The following is a 19,682-nucleotide window of genomic DNA, read 5'->3' on the forward strand; positions in this document are numbered from 1 at the left end:
GGGGGGGGGGGGGGGGCTACAAAAAAAAGCTTCTGGCTTGAGTAGATAGGTGTGCAGGTGGCGAAAGCATTCACTGAGATTAGACTGACAAAACTAAAGTTGGGGTTTAGAATGAAAAACAATGAATTTGGTTGTAGATAGGTTGGACTCCGGTGCCTGAGAGACATAGGAAGTATGCATTCCCAGTTTATGGTGCTACAGGAATCTCGGGCTCGTACGAAAATTTGGGGCCTGTAAAGAGAGGGCTGGGCTAGTGCAGATTAGGCATCACTAGTGCCTAGTGGTAGGTAAAATCTTAACCGAAAAGAACACACTGAAAATAGCAGTGGTCTGTAGCTATTTCCCAAGGGAATAGAACTTCTAACGAGTCAATTAAAGATTAGTCAGTAAGGAAGGAGGAAGCAAGAGAAAGCAGGACCGCAGAAGCTAAGAGAACAGTGTTTCAGGAATGCCACAGAGCGATCTCAGATGGAAAGGACTGATGTCATCACTGGATCAGGAATGTAGACGCCATCAGGAAATGACACACAAACTTACTGCCTCTAGACAACACAAATTTATTATACAGGTCGAGTGTCCCTTCTTGGAAATACTTGGGACCAGAAGTGTTTCAGATTTTTTTTTTTTAAATTTTGGAATGTTTACAGAATATATACAGATTGAGCATCCCTAATATTAAAATCCAAGATCCAAAAATGTTCCAATGGCCTTTCCTTTGAGTATCATGTTGACGCTCAAAAAGTTTTGTATTTTGGAGCATTTCAGATTTTGGATTTTCAGATTAGGAATGTTCAATCTGTATTACAGTCCTGGAGATCAGAAGCCTGAAATGAGCTTCACTGAGCTAAAATCGAGGTGTAGGTTGGGCCACATTCCTTTTGGAGGCTCTAGGGAAGAATCTGTTTCCTTGCCTTTTCCAGCTCCTAGAAGCTACCTGTGTCCCTTGACTCATGGTCCCTTCCTCTGTCTTCAAAGCCGCCAGTGCAGCATGTTCAATCCCTCTCTGACTCTGACTCTCCTGTTTCCCTCTTTTCCTTAACAAACACTCTTGTGATTACATTGGGCCCATCAGGATAATCTAGGAAAATCTCCCCATTTTAAGATCCTTAACTTAACCAGATCTGCAGTGTCTTTTTTGCCCTGTGAGGTAACATATTCCCAGGTTCCAGAGATTACGGCGCAGACACCTCTGGGAGAGCATCATTATGCCTGCCACACGGAGTGAATGAGATGCGGGATACAGCAGTCTGGGCTGGAAGAAGGAAAGCTGGTCCTCAGCAAGTGACAAGAGGGAAGCGGCCCTGGTGCAGATGTGGATGGGTTATAGGTCTTCATGCTGCAGGGAGCAATAAAGTCTGGAACACTTGCTCAAGCGAATGCAGAAGGAGCTAGCCAGGGCCAGAAATGGACAGCTAGCCAAGGGCACTTACAACGGGCCCAGGTTGGATGGAGCTCATTAATTAGCAATGGCACCAACCTGCAAAGCTCTTATTACAATGAGGTTTTTCTATCTTCAAGAATTACTTTCTCACATTTCAAGAAAGGCAGAGACAAATAATACTAAGTAAATGTAAGTAAAGTGGTATTTGAATTTCTGAATAGCAAATACAACTTTGTTATATGACCCAAAATTTTTAAAAGAGTACGTGTTTAGTAACTGCCTGTATCTAAGAAAATTTGCTTTGTTCTGTGTTTGCCAGACTTCCTTTTGACACAACTGGATTCCAGTTTTAATGGAGGGAAAAATAAGTTCACGAAGGTCTTTTCTTTTAAAATTGACATTTTCTCTTTAGCGGTAAAATGCATGCAAAAAGCATATGATTATGGTATTTATGTTTCCATTAAGGTGTCCTTGGTAAGCTGGGGGAGTCTAGCCTACTATTTTCCTGCTATTTAGATTTACAGCAGCACAGTTCCTATTTTATTTCAATTATATTTGAGGACAATGCACTCCTGGTGGCAAATGATTGCCTGGTGACAGCACATGTCCATTAGAGCTGCCTTTCTGTGGAGTTTTTAACTACAGATCCTGGTATCTTTATTTAAAAATACAAACTGCATAGTGTCCTCTAGTAAATAAAAAACATTATGGGCCAGGATTTCATCATTTCTTTGTTAGAATTCAAGGTATATTAAACTTTTAAATTGGAATTATGTAACTTATATGAAAAGAAACTTTTTGGTGTCGAGAAACACTGAATAGAATGAAGTTTGGGACTATCACACCTGCAAGATGACCTTTTAAATAAAATGATTATTTAATCATAGGTGAACAACGGACAACGTGAATGGCAAGATAAAGCTGTCTAATAGAAATTATAAATTATCTCACAGCTTCACTGGTAAGAGACCTTAGTAAAATAACACATATTGGAGTTCCTTCTTTTTTTCCCCATTAACCCAAGAGTAATGCTTTTCAAAGGGTAGAGTGTAAACGGATGGGGTTGCGTCAGTCAACTGGGTGCTTGTTAAAAATGTGTATTCACAGTTCTCACCAGATCCACCGAAGCAGAATATCTATGAGGGGAGTCAGGACATCAGTGAGAAGTATTCTGTGATGCTTTGTGAGAAGCACTCCGGGTTCTTTTCACACATGCTAAAATTTGAAAATCCCGTTTTAGAATGCAGCTTATTACAGTTCTTAAGATCAGGATTCCTGCTTGCCTGTCCTGCCAAGAAAAATGTGATGTAAATAGAAATGCCAAAAATTTTAGACAAGGTTTGAGAAGTTCAAGCCTCCCTAACTCTATGGACTATTGCACGCTCAGAATCAGTAAAAATTTCTTGAAAGGAAAACATGAAGAACTTCAAAGAATTCCATGAAAGTATGAAATGAAGACTTTCAAACTGTCAAAGGACAGACTGAAGTCGATTGAGAGATTATGGTTTTATACCACCATCCCACTTTTCACTCTCAAATAAGCCATCTTACAGTACCCAGCATTTACTAGTAATCTAAGTATGTATGCTGTAGAAGCACCCTGAAATGCCTTGTGCTGAACTCAATCAATCAATATTTAAAGAGAAATTATCGATTGAGAGATTATGGTTTTATACCACCATCCCCCTTTTCACTCTCAAATAAGCCATCTTACAGTACCCAGCATTTACTTGTAATCTAAGTATGTATACTGTAGAAGCACCCTGAAATGCCTTGTGCTGAACTCAATCAATCAATATTTAAAGAGAAATTGTTCATGAGATGATGTGATTTATGGAAAATAATTAGAAAACTAGCTATTTAATGAAGGAAGTGGTATCGGCAGAATTGCATCCCCATGCTTTTATATTAATGTTCAGTATAAAGAATCAAACTTATTGTTACTGATTTCAATTTCATTATTTGCTTCTCTCTGCATCTGTGTGGGGATGCTGTGCTTTCTTGAGAGTAAAAGCCCATTTCCTAAGTGGCAATTGCAACAGCAAAAACTTAAATAGTGTTTACTGTGGACCAGGCGCAATGCTATGTACTATTATATGTTATTAACAGAGTTAATCCTACCCAAGCCTGATGAGGTAAGTGTTATCCCCATTTTACAGATGAGGATAATGAAGCACAGACGTTGCATAGCTGATGGCAAAGAGCCCAGGGCCAAACTCAGGCAGTCTGACTCCATAGTTCATGCTCTTGCACATTACACTCAACCTTAGAGAAGGACTGTTGGTGGAGGTGAGAGTTGTCAGGGAACAGAGGTGTCTTAAAGAGTTAAGAAGAAATTATGCTAGCAGATATTTGATTGGTAACATTTCTTTAAGTAGAGGCTTAACAAAATGAGAAGCAGAAGAACTCACTGAACAACACTGGAGAATTTTGCCCGTTACTTTCACAAAATATTGTGCAAATCATTTGACCAAGGGACAGTTCTCCAACATACTGACAATCTTGAGCAAAAGACAATGATTCCCTCTGGTCTCTTCTGTACACAATTCATTACATTCAGAACGGTGTTTGGCTTCACGAAACAGAAGCCTGATGGTAAGGAACTTAACCAAGTAACAGGCTCACTTTTCACGGGTAGTAAGGGGTCCAGGATGGGTATGCTGGGACTGGACCAGCTGCTCAAGGGACCACTTGCTTCCCTCTTCCTCTATGTGGTCATGATCTTCAGGGGTATTAGGAAAGCTCTACTTGGAGAACCCACCCAAGTTCCAGGCAGAGAGAAAGACAAATAGCAAAGGACAGAAGCTGAGTCAGTCCCATTTTAATCAGGAAAAAACTAACTTTGCAGGAAGTCCCATCTGTAGATCTACTTCTAACTCACTAGACAGAACTATGCCATGTGGTCACCTCTTACTACAAGTGTATCTGGGAAATTTAAATTTTCAGCTAGGCACACGCTAGCCTGAACAAAGTTAAAAAGACAATTAGCAGTTTCTTCCACAGTGGGAGAGAAATATGGAAACAGAGAGCGCTGCATCATACTCTATTCTACCCAGCTGAGACGGAGCAACCAAACTGGAACTGCATTCTTGCCAGAGAAATATAGGATTTTGAATCATAAGAGCTAAATCTTTGAAGTATCTAGCTTATAAGCAGGATAAAAACAAGTACACCAATATTTTTGTGAGTTTAAGCCTTGCTATTCATATAAAACACAAGGATAGGTCTGTTTCTCTTTAACATCGATCCAACAAGAAAAATCAAAAAGTTATCAAGTACGCTAATAAATAGTAGAAACAACGGCCCTGTAACCAAAGCATATAGTCAGATAACAGTTCATGTGCAATAAAATTAAACAGGCATGTAAATATTTCTAGATATGGTATGGTGCTATCCTATAAATAAGCATTTATAAATAATATATGGAAATTGAGAAAGTATCTCCATTTTAACATCAAATTCACAACAGTTAATAAATTATCCCTGGCTGCTACCATGGGGGCTACCAAATCCATATTACCAACCGTAAGGTCAATCAAAAATGATTAAGCAATGAAATTTAGAATACTGCTTTCTGACTGAACAAGGAAAATCCTAGAGCAGATGCAGGCTATGCTCCCATGAAACCCAAAGATTTGAAGAGTAAAATTCATGAAACACCAGTTGCAAATTTTGGTGTAATTTAGTCAATTGACAGGAGTTTCTTTATTGTGTATATTCTTCGTCCAAGAAATACTTTCTGAGGAGTTTCAAGTTTTGTGTGTCCATTTGAGTGATTACATTTTAAAAAGTTAATACAAGCATATGCTAGATCATTTTATAGGCATTTTATTTCACGCTCTGGATTTAAGTTTACAAATATGAAAGTACCAAGAAATGCCACTTTTACTGCCTTAACTTAATGGTAACAGAGCAAATTGGACTTCCTGCATAATGATGCGTCTATGTGAAACAAAGGCCAAAGGTTGTGGGACGTGCATGTGCAAAAACCTGCAGAAATTTAACCAAGAAAAGTGATGGGTGAACTGAGCCAGCACTCGGCTCGTGGGGGCAGGCAAACTCAAACGAGCCTGCCATGTAGCAGTCACCACCATATTCATGATTTGTGCAAGAGTTTAGATTTAAAAAAACATTACTGGCCACATTAAATTAATGCTGTTCATTTGAATGCAATGGCTTTGCCATTTTGTTTGTATTTAATTTGTAAAGATGTTTGGTTTTATAGTTGTATAACGGTTATAAACAGAAGGGGTTTAGTCCTATTTTATTTTTATACATATTTAAGTAACATTATAATCAAAACAATTTAATTCAATACTGCAGTATCAAGAGATGGTCTTTCCTTTAAAAAAGAATCTCTACACGACTCAAATCTAAGAAACACTTTTCTATAGCTTTCTCTCTGACGGCAAAAGACAATGGAGGTGATGCCATTATTTCCAAACCAAATTCAAGTTCAATTATAGGTAGAGAAGAAGTACTTTACAGGTGCAGTAATTCCCACCTTTCTGTACTAGTAACATCAGTTATTGTTTAATGAATATCTTATTCTCTGCAAAATTGATAATTTACAAAAAACTAAAGTTTCTGTGATTGCTTTTTTAAAAAAATTAATTATATCTCTCTTGAGATGGAAAGGCCTTAGAAATCCTTTAGTCCAGTCACCCTTTTGGGGTGCAAATACATAAAACTGTAATATCTGACAGCTGTCTAGGCTGTGCTTGGATAAGGCTGAGAGGAGCTTTGAATACAGCAGTGTCTAACATGTGATTCTAAGTTACTTACTGCTTGGTGTGACTTGTCCCCATGACTAAAGTCTTCCCCAAACTGTTTAGCTGAATGGGTTTTTTGATGGAAATTTGGAGGCTGCATTTCAGTTTGGGTTTAGGATGGTGCAGAGCAGAGACTGTGGGCAGTGAGGCTACGGCCCAGAAGCAGAGGGGTTCTGAGCACAGAAACCCTTCTGACAATTTGCAGAAATCTTCAGGTAAGGTTTAGACTCTTCTGGACCCTGATGTTTAAATTGGGGTTTAAAGCAACCGTTTCAGGACTTCAGGAACTTAGAGAGATCCCATCTGACTCCAGGCTCTGTCAGGTGGGACTTCTGAGTTATGTGAGTAACTGCTATGAGTACATCTACTATTTTTTAGATTTTCGAACTAGATTTGGAAGGTGCTGAAAGTAATGAGTGCTTTTATCAATGATCAATAATATGTCAACTTCTTTTTTTTTTAAGTTCCTCCAAAAGTTACTAACAGGCAATGCCAGTGTTTCTGGTGTCTTTTCTCCCAATAATACACTTTCAATGGGACATTCATGACCTTCAAACGCTGTTTGACCTTCTACAAGCAGCTTTCACAAGTATGGCAGAAACCAAGTAAGAAGCTCTTAAAGAAAATGTCACTGTCACTGATAATAACTTTATCCTCTGAATTCTGACATATCTGTGCTAGTTAATAAGCATGTGAACCTTCTAGGTGATCACACCAGAGCCTCCTACATTAAATAAATAAACCATAAGCCTCCTATATTAACTTATATTATTTATTTATTACATTCAACATCAAATAGATTTTCATGAGACAATAAAGAAAACCTACAACCCAACAAAAATGAAAAAGGAAACAACAGAACAATAATCCGATGAGACTTTCACTGTAAGATCTGCTTCTCCATCTGCTATTTTTAAAAATGCTTCCTTCTGGGTTCGACTAAGGGTTACCTGATGCATTTGCAAACCTTTATTAAAATAGCTGGAAGTAACTAACATATAGACTCACTTGCAAAATGTAGCAACCAAATAACACTGCTGTAGATAAAATAATTCTAGTACATCCTTAGTCTTACAGGGCTTCTTAAAGTGAAGTCCCCAAGACCAGAAAGACCAGCATCAAACCTGAGAATTTTTAAGAAATACAAATTCTCGGGGCTCTACTTGCTGTAGATAAAATAATTCTAGTACATCCTTAGTCTTACAGGGCTTCTTAAAGTGAAGTCCCCAGGACCAGAAAGACCAGCATCAAACCTGAGAATTTTTAAGAAATACAAATTCTCGGGGCTCTACACCAGACATACTGAATCAAAATTCTGGAGGAAAGTCAATCAATTTGCATTTGAAGAAGACCTCCAGATGATTCTGATGCATACTAAAGTTAAAGCACTAAAGCGCTAAAGCTTGAGAACCACTGGTTTTAAGTGAAACCTGCTGTTTATAATGTTCAAAGCCCAGCTCCCATATACAGCAACAATTATAAGAAACCATTATAAGATGCGATGGGATTAGTAAATTTTTTTGAAAATAATATTTGCATATTTGATATAAAAGGAAGTAAGTATTATTTTCTCCCTGAAATAAACTCTATATGGTGCTTGAATATACAACTGGAAGGCTGCAAAAAGATCTGTTAAAAATTGCTTCAGTTAAAATTTGAAATAAATATATAGCCAGTAATTCACACCCACCAATAAATATATAGCCACATAGTCTGTTAAAATTTTAAATAAATATGTAACCATTAAAATACAGTCAACATTGCACTACTGTATGCTACATTGATACACATAATTCAGACCTGTGGTCTGTGGCTATTAAAATTCAATTTGAAGACTGGCTATACTATATTTTTCATTTACTTATTCTTTCTTATATAAAATTATGCCACCCCAAAAAGTGGCCCTTCCAAATCCTAACTGGAACAAATCATGTCATTTCCCATCCATTTAATTAACACAACTAGAGGTTCTCCAAGCAATAAAAGGAAGTCTCACTTACATAGAAGAGCCATAACTTCAAGTTTGCTAGTTTGCTTTTTATTTGAGTTGTAAACTAAAGGTTGTTTACAAACTAATACTGTTTTAAGAACAAGATAAAATATGTTAGAACCATTAGAAAAGTTACCAAAACCTCTGCTTCTCCTTCCACTCGGTTTTGATTTGTGTTAACTCAATACTTTTAGACACAGCAGCTTTTAAAAGGCCATTAATAAGAGGCAGTTCTGCTTTGAGGATTGATGAACAATCTAGTCCCTTGTCAAAAACTGCATAAAAGTTGATTTGGGAGCAATGCCGCGATTGCTCCCGGGGCCTACCTGTCCACAGGTGAAGCTTTGGAATTCCGTGGCTTCTTTACTTGGGCATACAAAGTATCCATCAAATGCCCTTCTCTTGGGCTCTGTGGTCTGGTGTTGAGAGCCATGGTCCCTTCAAAGGAAGAAACTCCCCCATACATCAAGTCATCATCGCAGCCAAATGTCCGATGAAAATCTTGGATTTCGGCATAGTCACGTTCTCGAGCTTGTCGTTCCCTAAATTCTCGTGTTTTTGCTTGAATCCTGTGAAGTTAGAATAAAGTTGAAACAAGAAAAACCATTCCTTTTCTACAAACTGCATAGAGAAATATTCATCAAAATATGTTGTAAAATATATTTTCCCTCATTAGCTATAGGAAGATAACTGGTATAAATGACAAGTTATAAAAATTTTAGATTGGTCAGTAATACTCAAAAATAATCATTTCAGATACCTTTTGTTTATGTCAATCAGATATAATTTAAATCTTAAATTTAAGTTTTCATTATAAACTAGATTAAAAAATTTAGCAGGAACAGATAGTTTCTGGCATCTACTTGGATATTACTCATGAAATCTATTTTAAGGCAAGAAGTAAGTTTTTTGAAAAGTTACACACACACACTATATATGTATGTATTTATGTGTGTGTGTTCATAATGTATATTTCTTACTCATTATAACATCAACATTCAAAATATTATGAAGCTTAAACATAAATCCACCATAACTCTCCATTAATGGCAACAGAAGATCTCAACTTAACACCAACATTGATTTTGTATGATGCATACAGCACTGGGAAATCCTGAGATTAAGGACAAGAAGGCAAATTCTGAAATAAAACATGTCTGTATTATAGCTAAGATACAGACCTTAAATGACCACTTTTATTGAAGATACGTTTAGATTACTAAGATTTCATTAAACTACTTGGTCCAAAGTCTACTTCTTCTTATAATATATTGATATAATTTATTCCCTAAGTCAATCTTAGTTATCTAACAACCTCAATAGAATTTTGATGACTTTTGGTGGGAAAAAAATTCCATTACATATTTACAAATTGAAACATTTATTTAAAAGCAATGAGGACTTATTTATATAAACCAATCTTTAGGCTGAGTTTAATATTTTATTGCAATTTTTTTTTCATATTTGAAGTAGTTCTTTGCTAGCATAAATGACACATAAATATATATTCAAAAGAACCCAGAAAAAGATAGCAAAACCAGATGAAGGCAGCACAAAAAGAAAAAAGAAAACTATAGGCCAATATTCCTCATGAATAAAGAAGCAAAAGTCCTTCACAAAATATTAGTAAATAGAATTTAGCAATACATAAAGAGAATTATACACCATCACCATGACTAAATGGTGTTTATTGCAGAACTGTGAGGCTGGTTAAATATTCAAAAATCAATCACTGTAATCCACCATATTAGCAGGCTACAGAAGAAAAGTCACAGGATTATACCAATTAATGCAGAAAAAACAATGAACAAAATTCAACACCCATCATGACAAAAGCCCTCATAAAATTAGGAAGAGAGTAGGACTTCTTAAACTTGATAAAGAGCATCCACTAAAAACCTACAGACTGCATCACAGATAATGGAAAAAGACTGAACGCCTTTCCCTTGGATCAGGAACAAGGTAACGTGTGCTCCCACCACTGTAATTTCATGCAGTGCTGCAAGTTCTAGGCAATTCAGTGAGCCTAGAAAAGGAAATAAGAGGCACACAGATTGGAAAGGAAGAAATAAATTTCTTCTTCTTTGCAGATGTCATGATGGTTTACATAGAAAACTCCAAGGAATCTACAAAAATCTCCTAGAACTAAAAAAAGCAAGTTCAGCAAGGTCATGGTATACAAGATCGACATAGAAAAATCCATTGTATATTCTATATGCATGTGGATTCCAAAATTAAAAATATAATGCCATTTACAATCACTAAAATAAAATATACATATATACAAATAAACTAAAGTTTGGCTTATAGATATGTATAAACATACATAGAAATCTAACAAAACATGGACAGGACTTGTATGCTGAACACAGCACAATGCTGGATGAAAGAAATCAAACAAGATCTAAAATAGACACTCTGTGATTGTAGAAGAAAAGACTCAATGTGGTAAGTCAGGCAGTTTTCCCCATATTGACAAACAGGTTGAATGGCACTTCCTACAGAAATCCCACGAAGAATTTTATAGACATTAACAAGAGTATTTTAAAATTTATATGATGAAGCAAAAGATAGAATAAACAAATGTGGAAAAGAATAAAATGAGAAAAATCACCCTTCCAGACTGCATGACTTGTAATATAGCTACAGTAATCTAGACTGTGTGGTATTTGTGACCAGTCACATACATCAATGGAACAGAATAAAGAACCCAGAAATAGCCAACTAGCATGGCCAACTATTTCTCACGATTGTGCAAAATAGGTTTTTCAACAAATAGTACTGGAGCAATTGGGCATCCATACGCAAAAAAAAAAAAAAACCTGAACTTAAACTTCACATCTTGTACAAAAATTAACTCAAAATGGATCATAGGTTTAAGTAAAAATGTAAAACTATAAAACTTTAGAAGAAAACATAGAAGAATACCTTCGGGACCTAGGGCTTGCTGAAGAATTCTGAGAAATGATACCAAAAGTGCTATCCATATAATAAAAAACATATATCCTGGACATCATCAAAATTAAAAACTTTTCCTCTGTGAAAGGATCTATTCAGAAGATGAAAAGACAGGTAGAGACTGGGAGAAAATATTTGCAAATCACATATCTGACAAAGAACTCATTTAAAATATATGAAAAATACTCAAAACTCAACAATGAGAAAATAATCCAATTAGAAAGTGGGCAAAAGACATGAGGAAACATTTCACTGAAGAGGAGATGTGGATGACAAACAAGCTCATGACAAAATGTTCCCCACCGCCAGCTATTAGAGAAATGCTAAGACCAGGATGAGCTCTCACCACACACCTACTAGATCAGCTAAAATAAAAAGTAGTGACAATACCAAACGCAGGCAAGCATGCAGGGAAACTGGGTCTCTCATATATTGCTTTTGGAAATGAAAAAGCCTGGCAGTTTCTTAAAAAACTAAACATGCACTTATCACACTCTCCAGCAACTGTGTACCTGGATATTGATCCCAAAGACATGAAAACTTATGTACGAGCAAAAACCACAACACAATTGTTCACAGCCACTTTATTTGTAATACTGAAAAATGGGAAATAACTAAAATATTCTACAATAGGTGAGTGGTTAAACAGAAACTGGGGTACGTCCATTTCATGGAATACCACAGAGCAGTGCAAGTGAACAGAGTATTGATACATACAGCAAGTTGAATCAATCTCAAGGTAATTATGCAATGTGGAAGAACAGCTCATTTCAAAAGGTCATGTACTGTCTGATTTCATTTATATAACATTCTCAAAATGACAAAAGTATGGAGATGATGAACAGGTTCGTGGTTACCAGGGGTTAGCTATGGCAGGAGAAGATCTTTGTGATGGAACAGTTCTGTTTCCTGATTGCAGTACTGGGTTACATCAATCCACACATGTGCTAGGATGATACAGAACTAGCTATGGCAGGAGAAGATCTTTGTGATGGAACAGTTCTGTTTCCTGATTGCAGTACTGGGTCACATCAATCCACACATGTGCTAGGATGATACAGAACTGTATGTGCACCTTGTACCAATGTCAGCTTCCTGCTTTTGATAACATACTCTTGTTATGTAAGTCAGGGACACTGGATGAAGACTACCCAGGACCTCTCTGTACTATCTTTGTAACTTCTTATGAATCTAAAGTTATTTGAAAATAAAAAGTTTTGTTTTGTTTTGTTTTTTAAGAAAGCCAGAAAATTGTCACATAGCAGTCCAAGCAAAATTTGCATTTTTCTCCCTTGTTTCTTTGTTACATCTAGCTTATTACCATCTTTCCAGTCTTATTTTCCCAATTTTGGACCCAGAGGGTCAAATTTCTCTAAGTTTTCTTATTTCCCAGCTATAAAATGGAAATACTTAAATTCACCTAGCTCAGTGTTTCTCAACAGGGGTCCAGTGACCTTGAAGAAGTGGTCATTTGTTGCAGTGCCAGACTTGTGGCACAACTGTCCCCAGTCACATGTAATCAAGCAGTGTCCTCCAGCCACAGGGGCAACCAAAAATGTTTCTCATATTCCCAAAACCTCCCTAGGAAGAACTTATTTCCTGAGTTGAGAACCAGTGACTTTCGTAAGAAGATGAAGATGTAAGAAGGTGTTGGAAAGTTAGAAATCGTTATCAGGAGAGTCCTAGATTCTAATAAATATGAGTCCCACAGCCAAGATNAGCTATGGCAGGAGAAGATCTTTGTGATGGAACAGTTCTGTTTCCTGATTGCAGTACTGGGTTACATCAATCCACACATGTGCTAGGATGATACAGAACTAACTGTATGTGCACCTTGTACCAATGTCAGCTTCCTGCTTTTGATAACATACTCTTGTTATGTAAGTCAGGGACACTGGATGAAGACTACCCAGGACCTCTCTGTACTATCTTTGTAACTTCTTATGAATCTAAAGTTATTTGAAAATAAAAAGTTTTGTTTTGTTTTGTTTTTTAAGAAAGCCAGAAAATTGTCACATAGCAGTCCAAGCAAAATTTGCATTTTTCTCCCTTGTTTCTTTGTTACATCTAGCTTATTACCATCTTTCCAGTCTTATTTTCCCAATTTTGGACCCAGAGGGTCAAATTTCTCTAAGTTTTCTTATTTCCCAGCTATAAAATGGAAATACTTAAATTCACCTAGCTCAGTGTTTCTCAACAGGGGTCCAGTGACCTTGAAGAAGTGGTCATTTGTTGCAGTGCCAGACTTGTGGCACAACTGTCCCCAGTCACATGTAATCAAGCAGTGTCCTCCAGCCACAGGGGCAACCAAAAATGTTTCTCATATTCCCAAAACCTCCCTAGGAAGAACTTATTTCCTGAGTTGAGAACCAGTGACTTTCGTAAGAAGATGAAGATGTAAGAAGGTGTTGGAAAGTTAGAAATCGTTATCAGGAGAGTCCTAGATTCTAATAAATATGAGTCCCACAGCCAAGATACCCACCAGAGAAAAACCAACTCAAATTCTAACATCAAATTTAGCTAAAATTGTACTATATATTTTTTATTACACTCCATTAATCCATTTAAGATCAATTATGACAGCCAAGATGTTATTATAAAAGCTGATTACCACTAAATACATCCATGATGGAAAGCTGATGTAAGTTGAGAGATAATTTTATTTTTGCACCATACTGTCTTTCTGACCCTGGATTCATCCAGAAGAAACTAGCAGAAAGGGGGAAATTAGTTCTTTCTTTAACTCAATGGGTATTAATGTGAATGAAGCTCTATTATGATCACATATCTGACAACCCAATTTACTACTATATTTGGTCACTATCAGACAACCCCTTAATCATAGGCAATATCCAGGGTGACTGAGCATTCATATAAGTCTTGAAATTTGGGAACCTGAAGAAACTTGGAGGGATATAAGAGACATGATTATGTAAATATAAAGCTAAAAGTTCTGATTTTGGAGAGCCTCCAAAAATCAAAGGGAGTGACTTTGATTGATTAATGACTGGCTAAACCCTATGGTATATGAACCTCAATTCATTAAAAGTGAGGATAATCCCACTTTCTTATACCAGAAAATATAGCCCCTTAAGCAAGGAAGTTAACAGAAAAAGAGGATAGGAGCATACTCTTCTCAAGAGAGGCATAAGCCTAAATAATCTCCCCAAACTCCTTGAACATCAGTTTCATTATGTTACTGATAGGTCCTGGATTTGAATGTTCTTTTGTTCCAANTTGAACATCAGTTTCATTATGTTACTGATAGGTCCTGGATTTGAATGTTCTTTTGTTCCAAATTACACAGAAAATAATATTCATTGGGGGTGAATTCTTAACAAGTCAATTTCTCAGAAAAAATGCTCAGCAGCATGAGGTACTATTCATAAACCCCAGCTCTCAAATTTTACTCAAATTTGTACATTAATGACTAATCGCCACCAATCATTGAATCCAATAAACATTATAGACTCATCTACAATAACTTCTAATAACATTGATTTTTTTCCTCTAAGCTCCAATAATGTAAGAAATATTTTTACTGTTTGTCTTGTTGTTACCAGTGTATTTTATCCCTAAAGTTCTGAAAGCGGTTTGCACCGTTCCTTTTCACCCTGGCAGTTGACACTGGTGATGAAAACTTTACAATAAAACTCCGGCATATCTGGGTCCACACAGGGAGGACTACTACTGCAAAAGGCTGACGAATCTGGTTACTACCCTGAACTAATGTGCATTNAGGGAGGACTACTACTGCAAAAGGCTGACGAATCTGGTTACTACCCTGAACTAATGTGCATTTGAAAGTTCATTCTAGAAATTAATGCTAACGAGGCTTGCTGTGCAAATGGCACTGAAAAGTAGATTTTTAAAAACTTGGAATGTACGATGGTTTTTGTGAACTTTAGTGACAATTCACAAGCAAAATTAGCAAAAGACACAAATAATTTTCTTTATTATACTCTTTGATGCATGAACGTCTTGTTTATTATAAAGTGAGAAAAGGGACGTTGGAACACAACAAAAAGGTTATATTTACATGTTATATATTTTCATTCTTCATGAAGAAACTTATTCAGAAAAAAAAAAAATTGGCTCAAGGGAGAAAACAATTTTGGTATCCTAAGACAAATAGAATGGGTTCTTAAGGAAACTTTTAAAAAAAGATAGTGAGTATCTTGCAGTGGAACCCTTAATGGTTCCAGATGGTCAATGCTATAAAGGCACACCCGCTCTATTCTTCTCTTGTGACCCCGAGGTCACAAATTATCTCTAAGATGTAAGAGCCGGTTTTTCTGAACAGTCAGGTTGTTGTCTGGCATTATTCGTCCCATTCATCTCTGGCCAAACCTTGGCAATGACAGAAGTAACTGATTAGTCCAAAACTTAGCCAAAGAAATAAATGTCTATTGCTCTAAGCACTGCTGTAAGTCCTTCCTACGTATACACAAGAGAACTATTCTGAGGTTTAAATCATTTCAGGCAGCTTCAACACTGATGAAACATCACATGCTATTTCCCTATCCTTGAAATCTGAAAAATAATTGAAACAACAATTAAAACGTTTTATCAAGTTTTTTTTAAGTTAGTAAAGAATTCATCCTTCCAATGTGTTATGCTCAAACATAAATATTCGCAACTTTCCTTTCTACAAAAAAAGAAAAAAGTCTTTTCCATTATGATAATGAAATTGTCTTGAACCTGCATGGAAAAATAATAAACAAAATAATGTAATATACTAAATAAAGTAATAAGGTTAATTTCTTTCCTGCTGTCACTAACTTCACGCTAACAGTCTCTCTTCAGCTTGACATCAATTAATGATTTTAATTCCAGACTCCTGTCACCGTGTTCACTACCCTTTTCTCTAATTAGAATGGATGACGCATGATGAAAATAAAACACACAAGACTTCTGTTCCTGTGACATTTCTATTCATTAGTACTTTTGCTTTTACAATAAATGGCTTTTAGCACTAATTGCAGTAAAATTAGATGAAAAGGACTTTTTTAGGACTATGAAGTATAGTCTTTATATATTCAGAAAGGGTACGAGGCATGGGGATTGCTACTGAGTGACCAACTCCTTGGGATGGAATATCAATGGTTTACTTAAATTGCTCAGTTACATCCAGAATGCTTCCACCTCCAAAATTTGAAGCTTTTGGTAACATACAGCCACCCAGGGTGCAATTTTTAAAAGACTACAAGAAGTAGAAATTGGCCCTTAATGATTTTGATTTTTTTAAAAAATGCTGTTAACGTCTACAGAAGATAGAATATACTAATATTAGTTTAACAAAAAAAATTTCTTAATAAACTTCAGATAGCTACATATTGGATAGCTAACTATCTTCAAAACATTGTTCGAGATCTTGCAATCAACTCTTATGGGAAACATTTTACCCCCCACTTATTACACTGCTATCCAGAAGCCTCATTCTGAGAACAAAGTTTATGTATTTTTTCCCAACAGTATTTCCTCTCTGTGAAAATTGGTATTACAGAAATTCATCAAATAAAGTCTAAATCCATGGCAGAATGAAATTAAAGCTACAGGACAACTGGAAGGAAGAGTTTATTTTAATAGGAATTTTTAGTCCACCAATTGAATGCTTGATTTGCCCCTGAAAATGCTTCAGCAAATGGCAGACTTCAGAAATACCGTGATTCAACTTCTCAATCCTTTCGTTTACCCTCCTCCTGCAAGGTAATCTGCCTCCTGATAGTGTACAAGTTGCTAACATTGTGTCTATGCTGAATTCCCAAAAGAAGGAATTTCTTTTACAATATGCCACTAAATTTCTTGCTTTGACAACAGTTACAATTTTAAGTGGATTTTCATGTACTTGTAAATGTTAGGGTAAAAGGTGATTGAGAAGAAGAAACTTCCATATTCCAAATGCGTCCTGAAAAAAAGTCTCTTGAACGAGAACAACTGTTTTGAAGGTACATTTCTGATTCCAGGGAAGAATGGAATTGTGGAAAACCACAGTGGTACCTTGTAATAAGTGGAGGGGAAAGTTAAACTGCACACCTTAATGCTAAAATGAGATCAGTTTAAAAACATATAATGGTTAAAAGCTGAAAAAGATAATAAAAAGCATTCACAGAGATACCACTAACCATTAATACAATCACAATTTTTCAAGAATCTAAGCAGTGAAAAGACTGTCCAACCTCTGTGAGCAGAGAGGGCGGGAGAGTGAAATGTAGGTGAAGAACTTTTCCATTTTGCTAAGTTATGCATGTTCTTGGGCACTAGACCCAGCCCCCAAACTACCATCTCTCTGAAGCTTTGACAATTAATTAACTCTAGCCCCAGCCATCTCTCCCATTTCCAAAGCTCTATGGTCACCTATTTTGACAATTGATCATGTTGTCTTATCAATTTTTTAAGGTTGACATGTGTAAATCTTTTCTTTCTCTTAACAAATGTAAGAGATTCCTGACAGAGGAAGTAACAATATAATAATACATATTTTATACTATCTTATTGTATACTTAATATAACGTGAAATAAAACTCTTTTATATTGACTAAGAAAACACTAGAATAAACACACGCACACAAACTCATAGATATCACTCACTCATACAATTTCACAGGCTTCCACGGGTATCAAGCAAACACAATTATTTCCAACTCAAAAGATGATCCAATGCCAAAAACACCTACAGCAGCTCTCATCAAAAGTCAAACTTCATTTTCCTACTTCAGTTGCAGTTTTTGTCAACACAATCAGTTCCAAATATATAGCATGCCTAAAGCTTAATTTCCCCCAGTATTCATCTTAGTAGTAAAATTTCACAAAGCAAGTTAACAGATTCTTAAAACTTGATGAAACTAGTCCCATTGATTAGAGTTGACTTTTCAGAAGCACCCAATAGATCAGAGAAGCTAAAAACTGCTGCTATAAGATAGAAAAAATACATTTTCCATCAAAAGGTTAATTTTTAGAAGGCAACCTTTGTTTGAATGACAATATATGACCTAAATGCAAAGATTACTGTCAGCAGAACAGACATATATCATCTGCTGAACAGGTTCTTACCAACTAAGACCACAAAAAATGTTTATTGAGAACTCAAATAATTACTCAAAGCAGATATGAAAAGAGTTGGTAAAATTACAGAGAATGCCAACAAATGGGAAATGTATGCAGAAATGCCACAAAAACTTGCAAAATGACATATTAAGAACTGGGAGTGTTATCACTTAAGGACACAGAGAGTTCAATGATCTAGTATTGAAAACACAAGGCTTTGAAGGGTGATTATAACATTGAATAATGGTAAATTTCAAGCCATATGAGGGCACTTCAAAAAATTTGTGGAAAAATAGAATTATGTAATAATATGAATCTATATTTCTCTAACAGATACATTAATACTTCTCATACACTGGAAGGACTGCATAAGACATTCATTACCTTTTCATATCTCCACTAGAAGCATTCAGTACCCTTGGAAATATTTCCAAGCACAACTTACTATGTAGATATAGACAATAATATTGCAATAGCTTTTACTTGCTGAGTAACTACAAAATGCAAGCCAGTTAACATTATAAATCTCATTTAACAGAATGAATAGCATATGAGGTAAATATTATTTGAGTGTTGGGGAATTTAGCCAGGTATCGCAGCTAATATTTCATCTTTCAGACCATCTTTCCTTCTTTCTGTCCTTCCTTCCCATCCATCCATCTTTTCATACAGACTTGGCTTTGTTCCAGAAAATATGTAACATAATTTTCTAAGAATGCATGAAAATGCAAAAGCAATCAAAATGAAAATAGATGTCAACTTTTAGAAGATAATGTGTGAGAATATTTCGAAAAGTACCTCCATATGTGTGGCTACAGGTATTTCATAGAGGAAAAAAAGATTAGAACGACATAGACCAGCAGGTTTACAGTGGTATTAATACAGGTAAGTTTTTGTTTTCCTATATTAATCTTAAGGTTCCCCCCCCCCAAATTTTATAGTTTTAGAATTAGCATAAACCTTAGAGTTTATAAAGATATATGTTTTAAACAGAAGAGAAACATGTGGGGAAGAGAATACTGAAAAAAGAAAGTTGGAGCAATAATAAGATTCATAAGTACACAAAATAGGAGCCGTAAAGTAGAAGCAGGTTACAATAATGGCTTTACACTTGCTCGGAGTTCTATGAAACAATCAACTCTGGTTTGTACAGCCAATTAGATGAGTGAGCAGGATACGGCTGAACCAGGAGCAAACAGTCTTTCCTTGCTTCAGTATTTCCCAGATGACTCGCTGAATTCTGAGAGATGTTAGTCTTCCATGAAAAACAAAGGTAACAGGTTGGGAGGATGTTTCATGAATAAATAAGTCAGGATAACAATGACACTCTATTGCTATCTTGGTGATTCACACTGTACAAGAACTTAATTAGACTTTTGAGAAATAATGAGGTAAAGAAACAAGCATAAATTGGTTTAACCAAGTGTTTCTCAAACACATTTGTACACGGAACCCTTTTTCTGCTGCTGAACACTGTGTTTGGGAACCCCTGCACCACATGGTTTATATACTACCATTTAGACATAAGTGGAGT

The 19,682-nt window shown here is 36.0% G+C and overlaps 1 protein-coding gene across 12 annotated transcripts in view; it reads right to left on the reverse strand.

Annotated features, from left to right (window-relative positions):
* The window catches only part of PARD3 (par-3 family cell polarity regulator), a 714,454-nt gene that overhangs the window by 168,720 nt on the left and 526,052 nt on the right, over window positions 1-19,682 (reverse strand). For all 12 annotated transcript variants that reach the window (XM_008568729.1, XM_008568725.1, XM_008568720.1 and 9 more), the window contains one exon: window positions 8,470-8,712. In XM_008568729.1, the coding sequence (XP_008566951.1) occupies window positions 8,470-8,712 (243 nt within the window). The remainder of the gene's footprint in view (window positions 1-8,469; window positions 8,713-19,682) is intronic.

This window comes from Galeopterus variegatus, unplaced genomic scaffold, assembly GCF_000696425.1.
Source record: "Galeopterus variegatus unplaced genomic scaffold, G_variegatus-3.0.2 Scaffold436, whole genome shotgun sequence".
NCBI lineage: Eukaryota > Metazoa > Chordata > Mammalia > Dermoptera > Cynocephalidae > Galeopterus > Galeopterus variegatus.